The sequence below is a fragment of the Bacillus rossius genome, chromosome 5 (genome assembly GCF_032445375.1).
Source record: "Bacillus rossius redtenbacheri isolate Brsri chromosome 5, Brsri_v3, whole genome shotgun sequence".
Taxonomy (NCBI): Eukaryota; Metazoa; Arthropoda; class Insecta; order Phasmatodea; family Bacillidae; genus Bacillus; species Bacillus rossius.
In genome coordinates this window covers 85,210,624-85,230,585 of record NC_086333.1, presented here as the reverse complement: position 1 = coordinate 85,230,585, position 19,962 = coordinate 85,210,624, and the positions used below count along the sequence as shown (strand labels likewise).

At 37.6% G+C, this 19,962-nt stretch overlaps 3 protein-coding genes across 3 annotated transcripts in view; 1 reads left to right on the top strand and 2 right to left on the bottom strand.

Annotated features, from left to right (window-relative positions):
* The first annotated feature begins 1,463 nt into the window (after nucleotides 1–1,463).
* Nucleotides 1,464–12,607, top strand: LOC134532194 (uncharacterized). Its single transcript, XM_063368608.1, has 3 exons — nucleotides 1,464–1,662; nucleotides 2,145–4,242; nucleotides 7,519–12,607. The coding sequence occupies exons 1-2, from the start codon at nucleotides 1,558–1,560 to the stop codon at nucleotides 3,510–3,512; spliced, it is 1,473 nt and encodes a 490-aa protein (XP_063224678.1). The 5' UTR covers nucleotides 1,464–1,557; the 3' UTR covers nucleotides 3,513–4,242; nucleotides 7,519–12,607.
* Nucleotides 12,608–12,688: 81 nt separating this feature from the next.
* Nucleotides 12,689–19,962, bottom strand: part of LOC134532193 (F-box-like/WD repeat-containing protein TBL1XR1) — a 54,553-nt gene continuing 47,279 nt past the window's right edge. Inside the window, exon 11 of the mRNA XM_063368607.1 lies at nucleotides 12,689–13,744. Coding sequence (XP_063224677.1) covers nucleotides 13,715–13,744 — 30 coding nt within the window. The 3' untranslated portion in view covers nucleotides 12,689–13,714. The remainder of the gene's footprint in view (nucleotides 13,745–19,962) is intronic.
* On the bottom strand, nucleotides 14,244–19,959 carry LOC134532192 (uncharacterized). The gene is made up of 2 exons (XM_063368606.1): nucleotides 17,174–19,959; nucleotides 14,244–16,847 (listed from the first exon to the last, which is right to left on the bottom strand). The coding sequence occupies exons 1-2, from the start codon at nucleotides 17,532–17,534 to the stop codon at nucleotides 15,436–15,438; spliced, it is 1,773 nt and encodes a 590-aa protein (XP_063224676.1). The 5' UTR covers nucleotides 17,535–19,959; the 3' UTR covers nucleotides 14,244–15,435.

Here is a 19,962-nt window from a genome sequence, read left to right as displayed (position 1 = left end):
AACCCTTTAACATTATACCCTGGCGGTTCATGAACCACAACCACGTAATAATTGATTTACACAAGAAATAATTAAATAAAATTACAGTTACTGGATGGCCTTTGGAAAATCTGAATGTAGCGGCCCTTTGGCATTTTTGCTGAGAAGAAACAAATGTATTACAGTGTTAGGCCCTGAACTTAAATACACAACACACATTAAATAAATACAATAATAATACTTAATTGTAAAATTTGAATGAACGGGACGGAAGAAAGAGGGGAAGGAGGGTGGTGGCATATCAGGCTAGAAAGGCCGCAGGGCCGAACTATGTCAGAATAAAGGAATTTTCAAGGAAATAAGTAGTGATCCCAGGCTACAAAAGGTGGTAAAAGAATTAAGATCAAAAAATTGTAGGGATGTTATACAAGAAAAGTATTCAATCAAGGAAAATTATATATTTCAAAATGTGAGTAATAATAGGGTCTTACACCATTATGATTCTGATCTAGGAAGGTTGTTTTTAAATTGCTTGATCGTTTTTCCTTCCCTTTCTAGATAATATTACACATAACATCTTAAAAAAAGCACTAATTGGTTTTTTTAACAAAACAATCAACAAAATCATCTTTTCACCAAGTAGATTTTAGTCTTGATCATAAAATGCTGTCCCAATTCACCCCATATTAGTGGTAAAACTTACTGCAGCTCACAAAATGTTTTGTGGATTATTAACTAAGAAATCAAATTAATTTATAGAGGCTTTGTATGATAAAAAAAACAATAATGATTAAAAGAAAAACCTATCTATAGGATCATGATCATGTGCTTATAAATTTCTGGTAGTACTATTTTTTTAATATAAATATAAACTGAGCCAACAATTGAAAATGTTTTAAATAATATAATAGTCACACTATATTGTATGAAGTACGAAGAGTGCAAAATTGTGTCTACATCAATTTTATCTACTAAAGTACTTATTATACGTATTTTTAAAATTTTTCCATGCATTTTGTCTCTATACACCCTTCTTGAGATTTGGGGTTCCTGCAATTCAGATTCTCATTTTCCTACCCCTCCAATTGATCACAACACTGCTCTATACTCACCCCAGAGGTAACTGCTGCTCCACACACCTCAAAGGGGTGGGGACCCTAGAGAGCACTACTCTGGCGAACAATGGGGAGGTACCACACTTAAGCATATGTCGAGGGACTGAGGGTTTCTCCCAATGCTTCCTGGGTAATATTAAGGGAGGGTGTGTGGCATTTCGGCCAATTTGTTCAATGGGTGATCAAGCTGCTAGTCAGCTCTGGAACTATTGAAGACGTGATAAGTACGTTGTCTGAAATAATAATGCCCGCAGAAGTATAGTCCATTAGCTGACAAATTTGACACATGGGTAACGTAAATACAACTGGTTCCAGTTGTAGCACAGACACTGTGCTTTCGAGGCAACACTGACAAAGAGCATATTGTTGTGGAGCAGCTGAGTTTCCATAGATACACAGCTAACTGCTTTGGTTCACACCACATCATTTCTAAATTCATAGTTTTTTTTCCAGCCAACCAGCAATGATCAGCCTTATAATCCATCACCTGGTGCAGGAAGTTCTGCCTTTCTGCTCACGGCAGGTGGGGGTTTCCACCTTCTGCCATGCACCAGTCATCAAATACGAGGTAAATGTTCAATGAGATGGTTGAATTACTGTGTTTGAACAGGTGGCTAGGTTAGGTTATTTTCGTAGGCTAGCCCAGGAAATATTTTCAAAACTTGTGTTTCAAGGAAACATCACTCACTACTTTAGGATATTACAATTTTTATCATTGGGTTTACTAATACCGTTGGGCATCATCAGGTGTTCTGAACTTAAATGTTCAAGAATTGTGATTCCAGAGTGTTTGAGATGCCACTTCACAGTGGACACTTCATCATGTTTGAAGTAAAACACAAGCTTGACAATTATTGACTAGGGTCTTACACCATTATTTGCACCAACACAATTGCTTCTGAAATTGTCACCAATTGAAATATGTCCCAAGGTTTTATCATATGTATGGTCAACTTAAATAATTCTCCATGAAAAGGCAGACTTGCAGATACTTACGGTTGCTGGTCTCAGCTGCTCAGTTGCATTAATGTAAGGTTATTTGCACCGCAGGACTCAGGGAGAGGTTGCACGCCTGAACAGTCAGGTACTGCAGACAAGGAGATGTGCAAATATGGAGAAGCCTTGCCTGTCTCGGAGTGCCCGGACAAGGAGCCTCTCAGCCCACGTGAGGTCCCCCGGCTCCAGTCGAACAGCAGGGGAGGCTGCCATGAGGTCCCCCGACTTCAGTCAAACAGCGAGGGAGCATGCTGCACGGTCCCCCGGCTCCAGTCAAACAGTGAGGGAGCCTGCCATGAGGTCCCCCAGCCCCAGTCGAACAGCAAAGGAGGCTGCCATGAGGTCCCCCAGCCCCAGTCGAACAGCAAAGGAGGCTGCCATGAGGTCGCCCAGCTCCAGTCCAACAGCGAGGGAGCATGCTGCACGGTCCCCCGACTTCAGTCAAACAGTGAGGGAGCCTGCCATGAGGTCCCCCAGCCCCAGTCGAACAGCAAAGGAGGCTGCCATGAGGTCGCCCAGCTCCTGTCCAACAGCGAGGGAGCATGCTGCACGGTCCCCCGACTTCAGTCAAACAGTGAGGGAGCCTGCCATGAGGTCCCCCAGCCCCAGTCGAACAGCAAAGGAGGCTGCCATGAGGTCGCCCAGCTCCAGTCCAACAGCGAGGGAGCATGCTGCACGATCCCCCGGCTCCAGTCCAACAATGGGGGAGCCTGCCATGAGGTCCTCCGGCTCCAGTCGAGCAGCGAGGGAGCCTGCCATGAGGTCCCCCGGCTTCAGTCAAACAGCGAGGGAGCATGCTGCACAGTCCCCCGGCCCCAGACCAACAGCAAGAGAGCCTGCCATGAGGTCCCCCAGCCCCAGTCAAGCGGTGAGGGAGCCTGCCATGAGGTCCCCCGGCTTCAGTCGAGCGGTGAGGGAGCCTGCCATGAGGTCCCCCAGCCCCAGTCAAGCGGTGAGGGAGCCTGCCGTGCAGAGGTGTTCCTCGAGGAGAGCCCAATGGGGCTCTGCGACATCGAGAAGACCATCAAGAAGGCCGTAACGAGAGTGGAGCTCCGCTGCAGACCAAGCAAGAGAGCCACGTGTACTGTGTACAGCTATGAGAACCCAGGGTGGAGGACCTACCTGCGACTCCAGGAACAGGGTCCTGCACCGGTATCCCCTGGGGTTTGCTGCCGGGGCGCAAGCAGCGCGGACCGCCGGCTGGCGAGCAAGCCCGCCTGGAGGCCGCCCCCGCACAGGCGGTGTGCCGCCTCCCAGCTCACTGCCCCCTGCAGGCGAAGACTCCCGCCACTCATCAGGCTGCACAGCTGTGAGGCCTGCCTCGAGCAGCGCTACAGCCACATCGACCGAGACGTGGAGACTGTTGTCCAGAGATGCCTGCCTCCGCGTGTTCCTGTCTACGGGCGTCCACCGTCCCTCTAGCAGTCGTCCATGTATTACATTTACTAGACAACCACTTAAACTGTTTTATTTCCTACTGCAATAACTTTACTCCATACAGTGCCGTACAGTCCTACACATACTGCTACTTAGTGAAAATAAACAGGGAATTTCCAAGGGGGCCACTGATGCTTCAACCAGGGGAAATGTCTCTCCCCCCCACCGTCAATACTGTAATTAGATGTTTCATTTCACCATCCCTTCAAAATCAATCAACCCTGCAAACTATAATTAAATGACCAAATAATGTGAAATTAATTATAATACACGTTAAAATGAATTACACTTCTATGCTGCTTCAAACCATTCGGCCCATAATGTGTGGCTGGCCAGCTAATCAAGGGCGTGATGCCACAGACGATTCAAAACTACTGATAGTTAAAATTCTATAAATTCTATAAATGAATGTCACTATAAGGATCTGTTTGGTTGCTTACTTTTTTTAAACTACACCATAATTTAGAGAATTTCTTCCGGGAGGGTTAATGTGTATAATACAATCATATTAAATTTAAAGATAGTAGCGAAATCTCAATCTTTTGTCATCAAGTCATATTTTAATTTAATATGGTGCCCAGGGTAGTCTGAACAACCAAGGGATTCTTTCAGTCGGCACGTCTCTGTCTCCGGTCATGTGGCCGAACCGAACCCTGGGACCCACGTATTTTCTTACAGAATTAATCACTACAGAGAAGCAGACGGAGCTGTGTCTGTATGTATTATGAGATATTTATATAACTGTGGTTATGGAGTGCATTCTTCTGTCGGAGAAATTTGTCCAGATCATATGATTAATCAGAATTAAAGTATCATTGAATTTACTTTCTTGCCTTGATGTTCTGCTACATTCAAAAGTGTTCAACATTAATGTTATCTTTCCTTTTTGATTTTCTAATATGCAGGTTAGGCCCCATCTGGGCAAGCAAGTTTACTTTGTGTATCGAAGACGAAACCTTGGTAAATAAAGTGGTGCTTGCAGTCAGGGTGTCCACAGTTAGTACTTTCGTACTAGATCTAGTACTTTTATAAGTTTTTTAGTGGTCTAGTACATTTAAGCTCAGATCTAGTACTTTTTTCTTTAATATAATTTTACAGTAACTCCAATATGTTTAATTATTAAGCATTATTATTTTTGAAAACTATGGAATGTATGTGTGTGTGGTGTGATATTTAAGTTAGAGCTTTGCAATGTCATAACTTCCAAAATTGTTAAAACCATAACAAATTATAATTTAGTACTTTTTTTTCTTACAAATCTAGTTCTTTTTCTCGCCTAAGTTGGTATGAAATATTTTTTCCTTGTGGACACACTGCTTGCAGTGAGGATTTGGGACCAGATGGGACTGGCCACAATACTTTGATGATAGTTATGCATTAGTTCTGACTCATGTTCGAGTCACAGTTTTTGGTTTTTCTATTTACGTTGAACAAAATATATTTTTGTTGCATGATTTACTAATTTAAATTGTTTTGCATGCTTTTGTATAATGTACTTTTTAGTTAAACATACTTTCTATGCAATAGGTTTAATTTTAATGAATATCTTTACCTCAACAAAAATCAAAAATTATTTTCTCACATAAAAATCGCACTCCCGACTTTCCAAAATTTATTTTAGTGTAAAATTTGTGATTATTATGTGATAAAACACTATATGCAGTCCTATTTAATCACACTCCTGACTTTCCAAAATTTATTTTAGTATAAAATTTGTGATGATTATGTGATAACTAGGGCCTGGAATTTTTCGCGAAAATTCAAGTGAATTTTGCATGAAAACGCAAAAAGTAAGTAAATTCGCGAAAACCACAACATTTCTATATTACACTGTGAATAATTATATCCCCAAAAAGTACCATTATAGTAGAATCCCGCCGATGCGACCCCCCTCTGATGTGTCCATTCTGTTTATACGACCGTTTTTTGAGAATTTGAGCAGAGAAAAACAAAATTTTGAGTTAAATCGGCTGAAAAACAAGTCTGTTACACTTTGTTGTGCGCTATGTGTTCACGTTTATCTTGGCGAGAGCTGTACTGTAAGCAGGCAGGCATACAAAAGACGGCTAAAAATAGATACCACCCCTTTAGACTGTCCACGCGGCAGTGTCTAGCCGAGCTCGGCGCGTCCATTATCGCAAGAAAAGCCGTCTCAGCTGTCATGTTATCTTACCCGCCCTCACGAAAAGCCGCTGTGGTAGCTTCTGCTAGAGCTTAAGAAACTCGTCCGGCCTGGCAGGCGGCGGCTTGACAGGGACGTGGAAAAGATAATTGCTTGAGCTGTCAAAATAAACATCGCTGACGGCAAGGGCGGGAGCGGATCCTGTCGGTCTGTCGCTGTGATTATCTACTCCAAAAACATGTCGCAGCATTTCAGGATAGCATTGTTCTTATATCTTTCATTTATAGCAGAATGTTTTCTACCTGATCCACACAAGTTCCTTTGCCACGTTTTGAACGAAAATAACCAGTCGAACTCGCGTGACGCGAATTCACTTAGCGCGAGTATTTATCGGAACCCATTGTTCGGGGTATGCAAGTCCGAGATGTAATATTAATTTAAAAAGTTTTTTTTTTACACCATAGACTATTTGAATATGAAATCTATGCGAACAAAGGCGATTTTTTATGGATTTGGATTTGGGGGGGGGGGGGGGGGGGATAAAAAATGGCCCGAATTTTCTATTGCGGCCATTCCGTTTATAAGTCCGTTTTTCCGGAAACCATGAGGGGTCGCATCAGTGGGATTCTACTGTTTTTGCAGATCACTAATACTCATGCAAGGTTAAAGTATCCTTTAACCCAAGTCTTGTGTTTCAGCATAATTATCTTATTTTTACATAAGCCGTGTTCGTGTATGGTTTTGATGCTCAAAATTGATCTCGGGTATATGTAGTTCGCACTAAGTTTCTTCTCATTTGTGCGCCGGGGTTTGTTCAAGTGTCAACCCCGTGTTCCTCCACTCCATTATGCCAATACCGTATTTATTGAATGCAAGCAAACTCAAACTTTTGCACTCTACGAAAAATAAAAATAATATGATGCCGAATTCTAAAACCTGGTTTGTCCAGGTTAGCCAACATAGCTTCTACTAACTTCTCACGTAAGCGAATGCTTCCTTAACGAAGATCATACACTTCTCAGACTGTGAGAAGTTTTGTTTTGTGTAAAGCTAAACACATATGTTAGCGGCTAACGAATTTATCTTACTGTAGTTGTTTATTTTGTGTAACTTCATAAATAGCAAGAGAATAAGCAAATAATGATTTTTCGGGTACGAAATTAGTCTGCGCAGCGAGACTGGGAGTGTGCGGGCATGCGTGACTATCATGCAGCCAGCATCTGTTGTTGACGTCACGAGCCGCGACAGCGTTCCCAACGTAGTGGCATTCCACTGCTGATATTTATTCGCGTGCCAAGTTTAGTTGATTGTTTTCGTAACAGCCTGTATGTAGTATGTTGCAACATATTTCTGTCTAGAGTTTGAAAATGCCGAATAATTCTTTGAGTGCTCGAGACCGAGCATCTCAGTATCAGAAACATGGGTTTTATTGTACTGACAATAGCACAGTGATGTGTAAATTTTGCAACTGTAAAGTTTCATGGGAAAGAAAAGATTCCATTGACAAACACCTAAAATCGGCTAAGCATGTGGCATCGGCAGCCGAAAAAAAAATTTGTAGTTGCAAACATCTATAGCAACATGTCTGTTTTGTGTAACTGTTTGGGATTTAATTGGCTTTTATTATGCATATTAGTCTATTCCTAGTATACATGGATTGTTTATAAAATATGTAAACTATTATATTCAATAACTGCACAATTTAGTCAACATTTAAAATACTGGTAAAATTTCCATTGCATAACGAAAATACCGACTTTAAACCACCACTTTTCTAATTAAAAAATACCGCTTTTTGCATACTGAAAACACCGAAATTTTCCAGGGCCTAGTGATAACACACGGTATATGCATTCCTATTTGTAACAGGTTACGTCTTCCAGTAACGAAGTGAACAACGATGATTACGATCCTGAAGAACATTCCTCAGCGGGTTCCTCTTTTACTTTATTGTCCTTGGCTTATAAGAAGAAAGTAACTGATTTTGCTGATGCTCATCCAAAACATAGTTCTCATTATTAAAATCAAGATTTTCAATCTTGGAAAAAAAAAATCTTCAAATTTGGAGGAAAAATAAAACATGGTGGCACTAGAAATGAAATCTTTATTCACAGACTCCGAAACTGGGAAAGATATCAGGATGCCCGAAGCTTTTATGAACAAGTTACAATGAGAACATTACATAAATGGGAATTGGCACTTTCATTCTCATATTTGTCGGAAAACTTTCAATTTATTGCTAGTGATACATATAAAAAGCTTCAAATGTAGCCATCAATAAGACAGTAAAAATGATGTTGCAATTTCGGAAGAAACTGGAAGCAGCAGAGAACTTTGTATACCTACAAGACATAAAATGCCAAGCTTCAACCTTAATTATATAATTAACACTGACCAGTATGAATCAACATATAACAGGTTGCTGGATTACAAGGGAGCAAAACCTTTTTGGTGCACAAACTCAATCTCCCCAAGACCACCCAATCTTACACAGTGCAGTACAGTTTATTTATTTATTTAATTTGTACAATGCTTACCAACAGTACTAGACTTAAGAAGTAAGCACAACAATTATACAAGGACACAACATATACACAAGGACAACAAAAAAGAGAAAGAACAAAACATATAGATAGATAAAGACTTTAATGGATTTAATTAAATCACCCATACGCCATACTAGAGCCTGCCAATATCTTTGGTCTAAAGTTGCTGACATTGTCAAGAAATTAGAAGAAGAATACAAAAATATTGTTGTTTCTTGCTCCAAGGAAAACTAACAAAATATTTTATGCAAAATTTTTGGAAACCACATTAATGTCATATGTTGCTAACAATTCCTTCTATTGGTGGATTCGTGAAGTGGCCATGCAGATTTGACATTGTATGATGAGACATTCATCAATGAGCAAGCGAAGTTAACATCTACTATGAAGATCATTCCAATCAAATGTACACCTCTTATTCAACCCTGTGATGTACCTACATTTCAAACACAAAGTCAAAAATTTAAGAAAAAGACTACAAAGTGCCCCTGAATTTCTTCAACAGCAAGCATTATGATCAAAAGAAGATGCAATTAAAATGCATTTGTTTGTGTATCATGAATTCAGGGCTCCTGTTTTCACCCTAATGATACAGTATGCTTGGCTTGCATCAAAATTGACAGAGGAAAGACATTCGAAAACTTGAGTGAGATATGATTTCCATTGAATAATATTTTGGAAAAATGATTTTCATAAAATGTGCATGGTGTGAACAATACTTATGTTTTAAATGTTTCTTTGATGATTAATGTTCCTTCGATGATAAATAAAATGCAGCGTAGATAATTAATTTTTAGAATTATCGTAAACTTTATTTTATTTAAAACCTCACCCAATTATGTAATTTAACTGTTTAAATATATTTAAATTCTGTAATTGATAGTTGAATATTGCGAGAAATAAAAAACAAAGAACGGTAGCCGTGAGTATTGAACATGGATTGCCAGACAATGTGCTTGACCACTGAACATTCATGAACAATACCCCTCAAGCTCTACTTTAAAATCTTTAAAGAGCTTTTGCTGGCTTCCTAGGGGCCATTCAGGCGAGATGTTTTAGGATGTTGAAAGGGGCACCTACCTGCTGCTTCTCACACAGTTTAAGCCACATCTGTAAGCTCTGAATCGAACCCTACCCTAGTGTGTGTAAATGTTAAAATTGTTTGATTCATTTCTGCTGTACATACAGGGGGAGGGGAAGACGAGAGAAAACGCCTTGTACAGTAAAACACCGTTTTAACGAACTTCATTAGAGCGAACAATTCATTACTACGAACTATGCCTTTGGTCCCGTCAGACGTCCATATAACATAACGTAAAAAAATTTCACTAGTACGAATTTTCTCGTTCAAATTTTTTAAATATTCTATAAATATTCATTTGAACGAACAATTTCTGCCCGGCACTGTAAACGACAAATGGATAAAATCGTCGCCATTCACCCACAAACTGCCATCTTATTTATTTTGATACGCGCCATAGATGACTACAATGGACTAGTGTTGAAATTAATGCACAAAACTAGTGTAGCGACTAAAGCGCTGCATTGTGGTGTTCGCTGACATTACTCTTTGTTCTATGCTCGCACGACGTGTTTAACCGATGCGAAGTGCTACATCATAAAGTATTGCTACACACACATCTCTGGTCGTTTTCTTGTTTATTGTTTGAGAAACGTGCGGTAGCCTACAACTCACATAGTTTCGGTTCCCTAGCACGTTCGTGCAACTTCGGATTTCTCTCAAAAATTGAAATTTAAAAAATCGTAGGGTTGTGTTAGGTTAGTCACAACATGCTTGATCTTCTGATTTAGCGGCTGAAGTGGCGTTAATACCAAAACGCAAAACTTCGGAAATCTTCGCAAATTCTTGCAGAGAACCGAAACTACGTGAGTTGTAGGCTTCCCAGAAACGTGGCTATACTACATGTATAACTTATTTTTACATGTGTAGGGTGCATTTGTTTTTATAGTTTAAAAAACCGTACTACTGAACATGTCTTCTAGGAAACGACTTGAAATGTTAAAAGCAGTAGATAAAGAAAATAAAAAAGACTGATGTGGCTAAAAAGTTAGGTATCTCCAAATCAACATTATCCACAATTCTCACCCAGTGATCCAGTTTGGAAGACAGTAAAATGTAAAAAAAATTCCTAACTTTTAAATTTTATATTTTTGATTTATTACAGCATTGCTTGTACCACTCATATTGGTATTAGATTTTCTACTTTGTTTTTTAACAAGATCGAGTTATGTTCAAAATCCCAAAACAGGCAATCATTGTGATTTCGGTATAAAGAACTTCATTATAACAAACTGCCATAATTTTGGTCCCTTCGTGTTCTTTATAATGAAGCTCTACTGTACTTTGTTTGTAATAAATTTTAAACTATGTATGTTTATTGGGTGTTGTATACTTACACATTAAACAGAAAAACCAAAATTTTTGACATAGTATTTCAGAATTTTCACAACAGCCTACTGATATTTGAAAAGATGCTTAGTTATATGTAATAATCCTAGTTGTTGACATTACAAATGTCAAACAGATAATCTGGCTTTCAACTAAGTTATTTTTGGTTTTGCATCTTTAAGCAGAGGCAGTTTGTTAGCTTGCTAAATGTTTCCTACATTGTTCTTATTCAGTGAGTGGTATTGCACCATATAAGCTCTGGCACTTATTATGTATTTTATTTTGTGTCTCAAACATATTGTATGATTTTTAAATAATTTTCTTTGTTGTCTTATTGAAGTATTAATAACCACGTGTTACATTCCAGGTTGTCCCAGCTAAAAAATCCAAAATAGTAACAAGTCACTTTAATCACTTGAAAAGTTTATGTTTATATACAATGATTTTGAAGTTTTGTTTAAGTTTGTCTAACTACCAACATTGAGGATAACATATTTTATTAAGAAAAAAGGTTTGTACAATAAAAGAGTTTTTTAAAGCAGACTTTCCTTATTTATTACTTCTAAAATAAAAAAAGACGCAGCTCACAACTTTACAACAGATCCAGAAGATATTCAACACTTATTCACAGTAACTCGTTGCTCGATTACGAAAAAATTGAAGTCCTTTTGTTTAATGTTGAACAAAGGTACAATACCTTGACAACTCAGCTCACTGTGTTTCACTGGAACGATGATGGCGAATCCTCGTGACACAGCCCCTGTTGAATAACTTAGCACTTACACCACAGTTTAAGTTTTAATATGCTGCCATCACTATTTCTTCTTTAAAACACAAGTTCATAGAAACTAAATTAGTTGTAGCAATTAACTAGCAATGATGAGGAAAGTCACTCATAGTCTATAACTGGTGACTAAATTAACTAGTTCTTCTTTTGCAGTTGGTTTAGTTCAGGAAAACATAGATAAACTTGACAAAATCTAGGTACTATAATTCAGCAAAACGACTCCGAAGTATTTTGTACACATAATTAAAATCGTAAAATTAAGTAACACTTAAAATAGTTACTAGCACTGTTTGACAAATGAACTATCAAGGTCAGTTCCACACGATGCATGCTACACTTTCTGCATGGCTGAAACCCAGCATGATTAGGCATAAAGGCTTCGACCTGGGAGGCTCCTAGTCTTCCCTAACCCAGAGCCCTCCCAAACAAATACACTTAGGTATTAGTTAGGTTAGGAAAAATAATTGACGAGAGGGGAGAATCTAAAAATAAACCAGTCAGAGAGTGAGAAAGAGGGGAAGTGTGTGTGCAGCAATGTTTGTGGTTCTTCCTCCCTCTCTCATCGCTGTCAATGTCCGTGAACTGGCACTGTACACAATCATCATGTTCATATCTTGACAGGTTTTTGTGACGCAGCTGTGTCCAAATATTGTTTTACATGAGATTTTGTATGCTTTCTATTGCAACATTTCATTCACGACAAAATAGCTGTAAAAGACGTGCTTGTTTTATTTAAGGAACTTGCAGAAAAAAAATTGACAAGGAAATAGTGTGTGGTCTTTTCTCTTTCTATTGCAATTTCAGGACAAACAGACACTTTCTACATTTTGCCTTTTGCTTGTTGCAGGTAAATAAGTACCGGATTTATCATTCTGTTAATATTTTTTTTTGGTTTGTAAAATTTTACTCTCTGAAAACTTGACTCTCTCCACTTTTCCCAGTATCCACTTACGGTAATCAACCAGAATTAATATTTTAAATATGTAAATCCCCGATTTTATGAACACAACAAAGGGTAAGCCTACCTAGTATCAAAGGACAATGGCTAACCACACGAATGTACCATACATAGCAAGTTTTCGTAGATTTTTGTTGGAACAATATTTTATTCTGTGATCAACAAAATTGCTAATAAAAAACTGTTCTTCTGTTAGTATTTTTTGTGCATGGTAAAAAATTACGCACAAAGTTTCTTCATAAATAAAACAAGAAATATTTAAGACATTATAACTGTTGTTCAGTTTGTTACTAAAATACCAAAAAGATTCCAGGTGTTTTTAAAAAAATTGTGAAGCATGGGGAATTATAATTTTATTTTAACTTCAAACAGCAGTGACAGACAAAACTCCTTGATTAACTGTCATAGTCAAAACAAATGGATTTTGGAATATCAACTTTAACATTTTACAAATGATAGGAAAAATTCATAAAAAATTTGTTAGATGTTGGCATTCTTGCTAACATTCTGATTCATTGGAGATGGTGTCATATTTATATTCTACCTTCGAGCTATCAGGACGTGTTGATTTAATTAAGACAGTACATTTTAATTTATAGGATTAAACATACCTATTATAAATACATTGTTGTACATGTTAATATAAATATATTGATGTATTAGGCACAAAAAATTTAAAGTTAATAACATTTTTTTTTTTGGCAAATTCTACCTTCAAATGCAAAGTTGATTTATTGCTGTTCACATGTAGTCGTATTTACGAATATTCACACACTCCTAATTACTGCTTAAAATTCCACAGAGGTTTATTAACCACACAAATATTACATGCCAGTTCGATGTCCAGCATGTAAAGACATGTGAGCCAGTGTCATCTTTAGCGCCTCCACGCTTTTATATCTCATAAGCCCGGCCAGGTGGCCCTCATATTAATTAAATGTGTGTAAAAAAAATCATATTGCTAAAAAATCACAGATTTTAATATCTACCTTCCTTCATGACGTAACATTACAAGCTCAATATATAAGACAAAGTTTTATTTACAATGGCAGCGAGTTTTTTGTAACTGAATTGAACTGGAAACCATTACTGCTAATGGAACTTCTGACTATGCAGCTTTCACACTAGTCCCAGAAGTATGTGCCTCTTTAGAAGTTCACACACAGTCCAAATCATCTGTTGAACTTATGCTTTCATGGTATGAATTCCCATAAACTCACCGAATTCTCATACAAAAATATAAAGTCTTTCAGCCGACAACATCTGGCAACCATTATACAACATGCAAAGTAGTTTGAGTTGCAAATAGTCGCTCGTCTCAGCGCGAACCAAATGTGCGAAGCCAGCATATTTCCTGGATGCCCTTAGAGCTTGCGCAGATCCAACACAAACACCTGCATAACAGAAAAACAACAATTCATCAACATGCATTGCCAAACACACACAAGACAAACACTTGCACAAGAACTGGCTCATGAATACATTTACATAATCCAAGGAGAATTTGACCCTTCACCTTACATTTATTTTATCTTTTGTTCTTTAAATACCCTTATTTTTAAGTTGACTGCATTAAAAATTCCCTTCTGCTTATCCTACAGGTAGATTTCTGTACTGAAGGAACCAGACTTACTAATTTGAAAAAAATATTTATAGATAAAAAAAAAGATAAAGAATAGCCAACAGGTGCATTAGAAATTAAACTTCACAGATAAGAGGAATAGTAAATATTACTTTACATAGTTCCTCTGAAAAGCAAGCAAACAACCACCATGACACCTAGTAAACTGCACAACACTGCATTGGCATACCCAAGGTTTTTTTTTGTGTGTGTGTGGTGGTGGTGGTAGTGGGGGGGGGGGGGGGGGGGTGGTGTTCAAACTTTCTCCCCCCCCCCCCCCCATATAAAGTCAAGTAAATTGTGAACACACATAGCATTCAAAGCTCATTGTCTGAAGTTTTGCGCCGAGCAACGAGCAAGATAATGTCACCGAACAGCCCAATTGGTAAGCAAACATAAACAAAGTCGAATCGTAGTATAGTTGGTTCATAACTGGTCAGTTATAATTCTCGAATTTGGCAACTGGGCTATGGAATAATCATTGCAACTCAAATTTGATTATGTTTTAGTTTTGCTTAGCAGAATCGGTCAGTGGGTAGCAGTAGTGATTGTAAAACTGCTACCTAATTTCATACAAAACTCCATAAAACTGTTGAAACATGAAAAAAAAAGTTTCTTGTCACTATATCAAGTCAGGTGCATTCTTTCAAATACTGTACATATAATATAAATAAGAACGTTTTATTATCGCGAGAAGCGTAATTTTAAATGATGGTTATAAACATAGGAAAACTGAAACTTAAGTTTGCCGCCTTAGATGAAACAGACCACATTGAGTGTGATACGGCGTAAAGTTGTGTTTGAGTCAATAGCTCGTGGCCTCAGCTCAATGCAAAAGTGTTTATATTCTGTATATCAGTCATCGCTAGGTCGTTCAATGGTGCGCACACATTTTTTTAAACTTCACGATTGACCATTTAAAAATGTTGGCCCTGTGATCATAAATACATATTTCAACAGACACATTTACATATTAATACACTTTTAAATGTTAGTACAGTCCAGAGCCTATATTAACTCACCTCTGCTAAAAATATTTCTTAATCGCTATTTGTTTTTTAGTAATAACTAATAAGTAGGGACTGGAAAATGTCGTCGTTTTGAAAGTGCAAAAAGCGGTGGTTTGAATTCTTAAAAGCGGTGTTTTCATTTCGGTGTTTTCACCAATGTGATTTTTTTGTGGATTCCCAAAATTAATATGAACATTATATATTGATACTGAGATACTTGTAAAAACATTCTTAAAGCCTTTACAATGAGGAAATTATTATTTACTTATCGTAATATCTGTACATAATTTTAGCTTCTATATTTGTTAGTAATGCTCCTATCAAAAAAATTCACAGTTTCCTGCTTGTCACAGATCATAAAACACAATACATAATATTTACAGCTGCAAAGTTGAATACATATGTAACACTAAACACATTGACATGGCATACAACTAACACACTAAAACAGTGTTCAACCTTCAAAATAGATTTCACTGAGAATAGCTACATTTTCAGCATTAAGGCGCTGTCGTTGGTCACTTAGAACAGAACTGTACTTAGAAAAAAATCGTTCGCAGTCTGCATTTGCACATGGCAACCATACACTTTTCAAAGCACCCTTAGAAAATTCTGGATGATTTACAGAAAGAGACAATAATATTGCAATCAAATCCAGTGATGCATCACTTTTGTCTCCTAACTGTTTCTTCACCAAGAACTGAAGCTCTTTATAGCCTTGAAGCAATTGACTTTCATCGCAGTCCTTGAACAATGCCATTTTCTTCAATTTTTTACCAAGATCTTTTGTTACTTCCGTAATTAAAATCTGTGCAGGGTCAAAAACACTCAGTTCAGAATAAAGATGACTTGCAGGATCACTTGAAATTAAAGCTAGCAGCTTAGTGTATCCATGTGATGCAGCTTTTACTAAGGCAGATTTAACCTGAGCTTTTGCAACATCTCTTCCACATGACTGCAGTGCTAAACTTGTTTCTTCGCCAAAATTTCCTGCTTCAGCAAGCTGCAAAACTTGCTCAACTTTGCGTAGGTTACCACACAAAATGTTGCTACAAGGATATGACGACCCTTCCAACAACTTCGTCAAGTCAACAATTCCCTTTGCTGTTTCTTTGATGAAGGCAGCCTGCACCTTAACATTAAGGACCTGTTCCTGTGACAAACTTGCCAAATACTGAACTCCAACATTGCTAACTGATGCTATGTCGTCACTCTTCATGAACTCAACAATAGCTTCTATGTAGTCGGATACATAGGCTACAGACTCGTACCACGAAGACCATCTCGTGAGGACTGGCATTGGGAACAGTGGAACCCTTCCAGCTTCATATTTATCATCCAGAAATTGCCGGAACAGATGCTTTCTCTTTCGAGTGTTCAGGAACGCACTCTTGATTTTGGAAGTGGCATTTTGAAGTTCAGGAAGGTGCTTTCCCAGAACATTCAAAATCAGATTGAGTTTGTGCGCCCAACACTGAATCACTACAACATTGTCCGACATCAAGTTGGTAAGTGTGTCAAAACACTTCCCCATGTATCGGGCTGAGTCTGATACTAAGGCCAGGACACTGTCATAGCTAATGTTATATTTGTTCAAAGAATCAAGAATAGCTCTTGAACAACTTTTTGCATCAGCTGTTTCAAGAATGTGGACATCACCTACTACGATTTCAACTTGGTGACTGGCTTCTATAATCTTGAAGATTATAACGAAAACACACCGACCTTGTTTGTCTGTTGTTTCATCGCAGCATACCGCAAGGTGCTTTCCTTTGACCTTCTCCTTGATGTTTTCTTCCCTTTCCATATTTAATCTGGGAAGGTGCTTTTCTCGCAAAGTCTTTACACAAGGCAATGCGCCAGATCCTGAAAAAAAAATTTCCTCAAAATTAAGACCACCATTAGCATAGTTTACTGGCATAACGATGTACTTCAAGTTAACTGTTGTTGTATATTGGGTCAATTGCAATTTACAATACTGGACATTTGTAGTTCAGGAAAACGTTTTATTTCCTAGGTTAGTACTACACTCGTTCAGGTATTGAAAACAAAATGAAAAGTTTGTTAGGTTAGGTCAGCTACTTTTAAAAAAAAGTTAATTGTAGTGGGGATGATTGGTTAGTTCAAGTACATTAAAAACAGTCCGGTATCGCAAACTACAATAGACCTGTTATATCTGAATTTTTACTTACCTTCAATAAATTCATTCATGAAGTTCACCATGTGTTCATTGTTAAGTTTCTCAAGTGGTATGTTAGCCTTTACAAATGTTTCTGTGACACGTTTTCCAAGATAATCTGCCGATTTTTTGTCTTTGACAACTTTATTAAAGCATGATGCAACTGATGTTTGTAGTTTTGTAGTCTCTTCTTTTGTTGCTGCTAATGACGCCACGTGTTTTGCCGACTTTAAATGTTTTTCAATCGTGTCTTTTCGATCCCACGAAACTTTCGTGTTGCAAAACTTACACATAACCGTGCTATTATCTGTACAGTAAAACCCCTCCTTCTTATACTGAAATGCTCGATCCCTTGCACTTAATTTATTCCGCATTTTTACTCACTCACTAGTCACTATCCAATTAATAATCTTGTTAACTTGCCGATTTGCCCGTCGGAGTAGAAGTCAAAGTGAACATGACGACAGCAGCAGTTGCACACCAGTGAAAACTATTCTCTTTCAAGTTAATTTTTTTTTTCTTCCGTGGATCCCAAGGAATTAAAAATAAAAGTGTTTATATCCCCCGCAGTCTCCATGTAAATAATTTTATCTTTTTTTACCGTCACTTTTTTCCCGATGTATTAAGTAATTTTATTATGTTCTCCGTAATTACGTCCCAAAGTCCCACTCAATGGTGTGTTAATTTTAATCATGAATTTAAGTTACTGGCTAGGAGCGTTATCCGTAGGCCATAGCAGCAAAAAAAAATGGCTGCGATGACTGGCGAAAGGAATGGTTTACACCGGCGGACTTTTATTTAATTAAAATGAATCAACGTCACGTTAAGTGTTTCATATTAAAGCGGATGTTAGTTAATAAATAGAAAATCGTAAATTACTTAGCAATGATTAGCATCGCAAATTATTATAATACATAATAATAATTAATTATAAGTTTTACCCTTCATGTTTTTTTTTTGGTTAGGACATTTATTTCCTTACATTTTTTTATTCAAACGAACATATTGTTTGTGAATTGCGTCGATGCGTGTGACTGCGACTTATTTTTATGATTATGATACTAAATTTATAATAAATAAACCTTTTCGCGCATAGTTTGTTAAAATTCGTAGAAATTTCGTTTTTTCGCAACAAATGGTATTTTTCGCGTTTTACACTTAATTTCGCGCGAATTCGTGAAAATTTCGCGATCGTGAAATTTTCTAGTCCCTACTAATAAGTAATGCTATTTGTTGTTTTGAGAGGTGGGACGATACCACACTTTCGATACTCGATTCTGTATATTTTTTCAGTTCGATACTTTCGATACTCCAGGGAAAATATTTTCCCATTAAGTAACAATTATTACATATAACATAAATTAGTTTTAAAGGAAAATATGTAGAGCGGTATTTGCGAAAAATAATGTTAAAAATCCAAAAATACCTTTATTAGATGCTCTTCAACTTCCTCTTTTCATTAAAAGCGGCGGAGGTAAGAAATTCCAAATACTTTAGGAGATATAGAATTTTTAAATGTCATATGTAGTTCAGCGAAGGTATCGCAGTATCGAAAATCCCATCACTAGTTGTTTTTAAAGGTCACATTGTTGAATAAAAAATGGAGGAAAAAGTTACAGATCAAAAGTCTACGGTCTTTGATATATTACAGTCTATTAATTAGGTTTTTCTTAAAAATCTGGACTGACACACCCGGGAAAAAAAACCTGGGTAGCCTCTGCAAAACTACCCACTTTTATCACATAATCGCTGCACCCATATTTTAGGGCGTGAACATTTGGATAAAAAAAAACTCGTGTGAACGTCACATGATGTTTTTGGTTCCGCTATTAGATTCCGAACGCTTTGTGTGGGTATTTTTTCTGTATAAAACGATGTATTTTAAAATAGAAATCTAATATTTATTCGGACATTACCTCTTACTTATTTAATTAACGGAAATATGAAGTTGTCTGATGTGTAATTTTCTTTTAAAGACTTTTTAAACGTTACAACTTTCATCTGTTCGTCTATGTTGCCGCGGTGTACCGCTTACGAAAATGTAGCCAGCACTCATTACAATCATTAATGTTTGGTTATGTTGCTTCTGTATAGAGCGCGCACACGTAGCCGAGTATCGATATCTCGCAGAGTACATGCAACGCACGCTCTCTGTTTGGTTATGTTGCTTTCTGTATAGAGCATGCACACGTAGCTGAATATCGATATCTCGTTGAGTGCATACAACGCATGCTCTCTGTCGAGTACCGAGGTAACTACATCTGATGGCCCGCACTCTTTCATGGGGCGTACTACGATGGTTACGCGTTCGTTCAGGCTCGCATTCCGATCACAGATACTATTGTTTTTCTATTTAAAGTTGAAGAAAGGTTTTTGTTACATGACTTCTTGTTAATTTAAATTGTTGGCATGCACTTTTATACTTCACTTTTTAAATAAACGTACTTTCCATGAATGGGTTTTGTTTTTATAACTTTATCTAATAAAACATTTTTTTTACGCATAATTGTCGCACCCATACTTTTCAAACCTGATTTTAGAATAAAATGTGCGACAATTATGCGAGAAAACACTGTACCTTGGAATTATTTGGGGAATTGAGAATGGCAAGTCAGGCACTCGAACATGGCTCCTCTGGGAATCAAATAGCCACAATGTCTCTTCATAAACATCAGAGCAACTGCCTGGAGTTACTTAGGGAAATGCGAATGAATGGTCCGGAACTAGAAACCATTTCTCTGGAAAGCTTCCGTGTTAGTTTGTAATGCATAAGAGGTGTGAGTGGCGAAGGGTAGTGAAGGT

Bases quoted from the DNA above. Each gene is read 5' to 3' on its own strand.
- LOC134532194 (XM_063368608.1), top strand. From the start codon at position 1,558: ATGATCAGCCTTATAATCCATCACCTGGTGCAGGAAGTTCTGCCTTTC. The intron at 1,663-2,144 runs GTAAATGTTCAA...TTTGCACCGCAG, and splicing joins CACCAGTCATCAAATACGAG to GACTCAGGGAGAGGTTGCAC.
- LOC134532192 (XM_063368606.1), bottom strand. From the start codon at position 17,534: ATGCGGAATAAATTAAGTGCAAGGGATCGAGCATTTCAGTATAAGAAG. The intron at 16,848-17,173 runs GTAAGTAAAAAT...TTTTTTTTTCAG, and splicing joins CATGAATGAATTTATTGAAG to GATCTGGCGCATTGCCTTGT.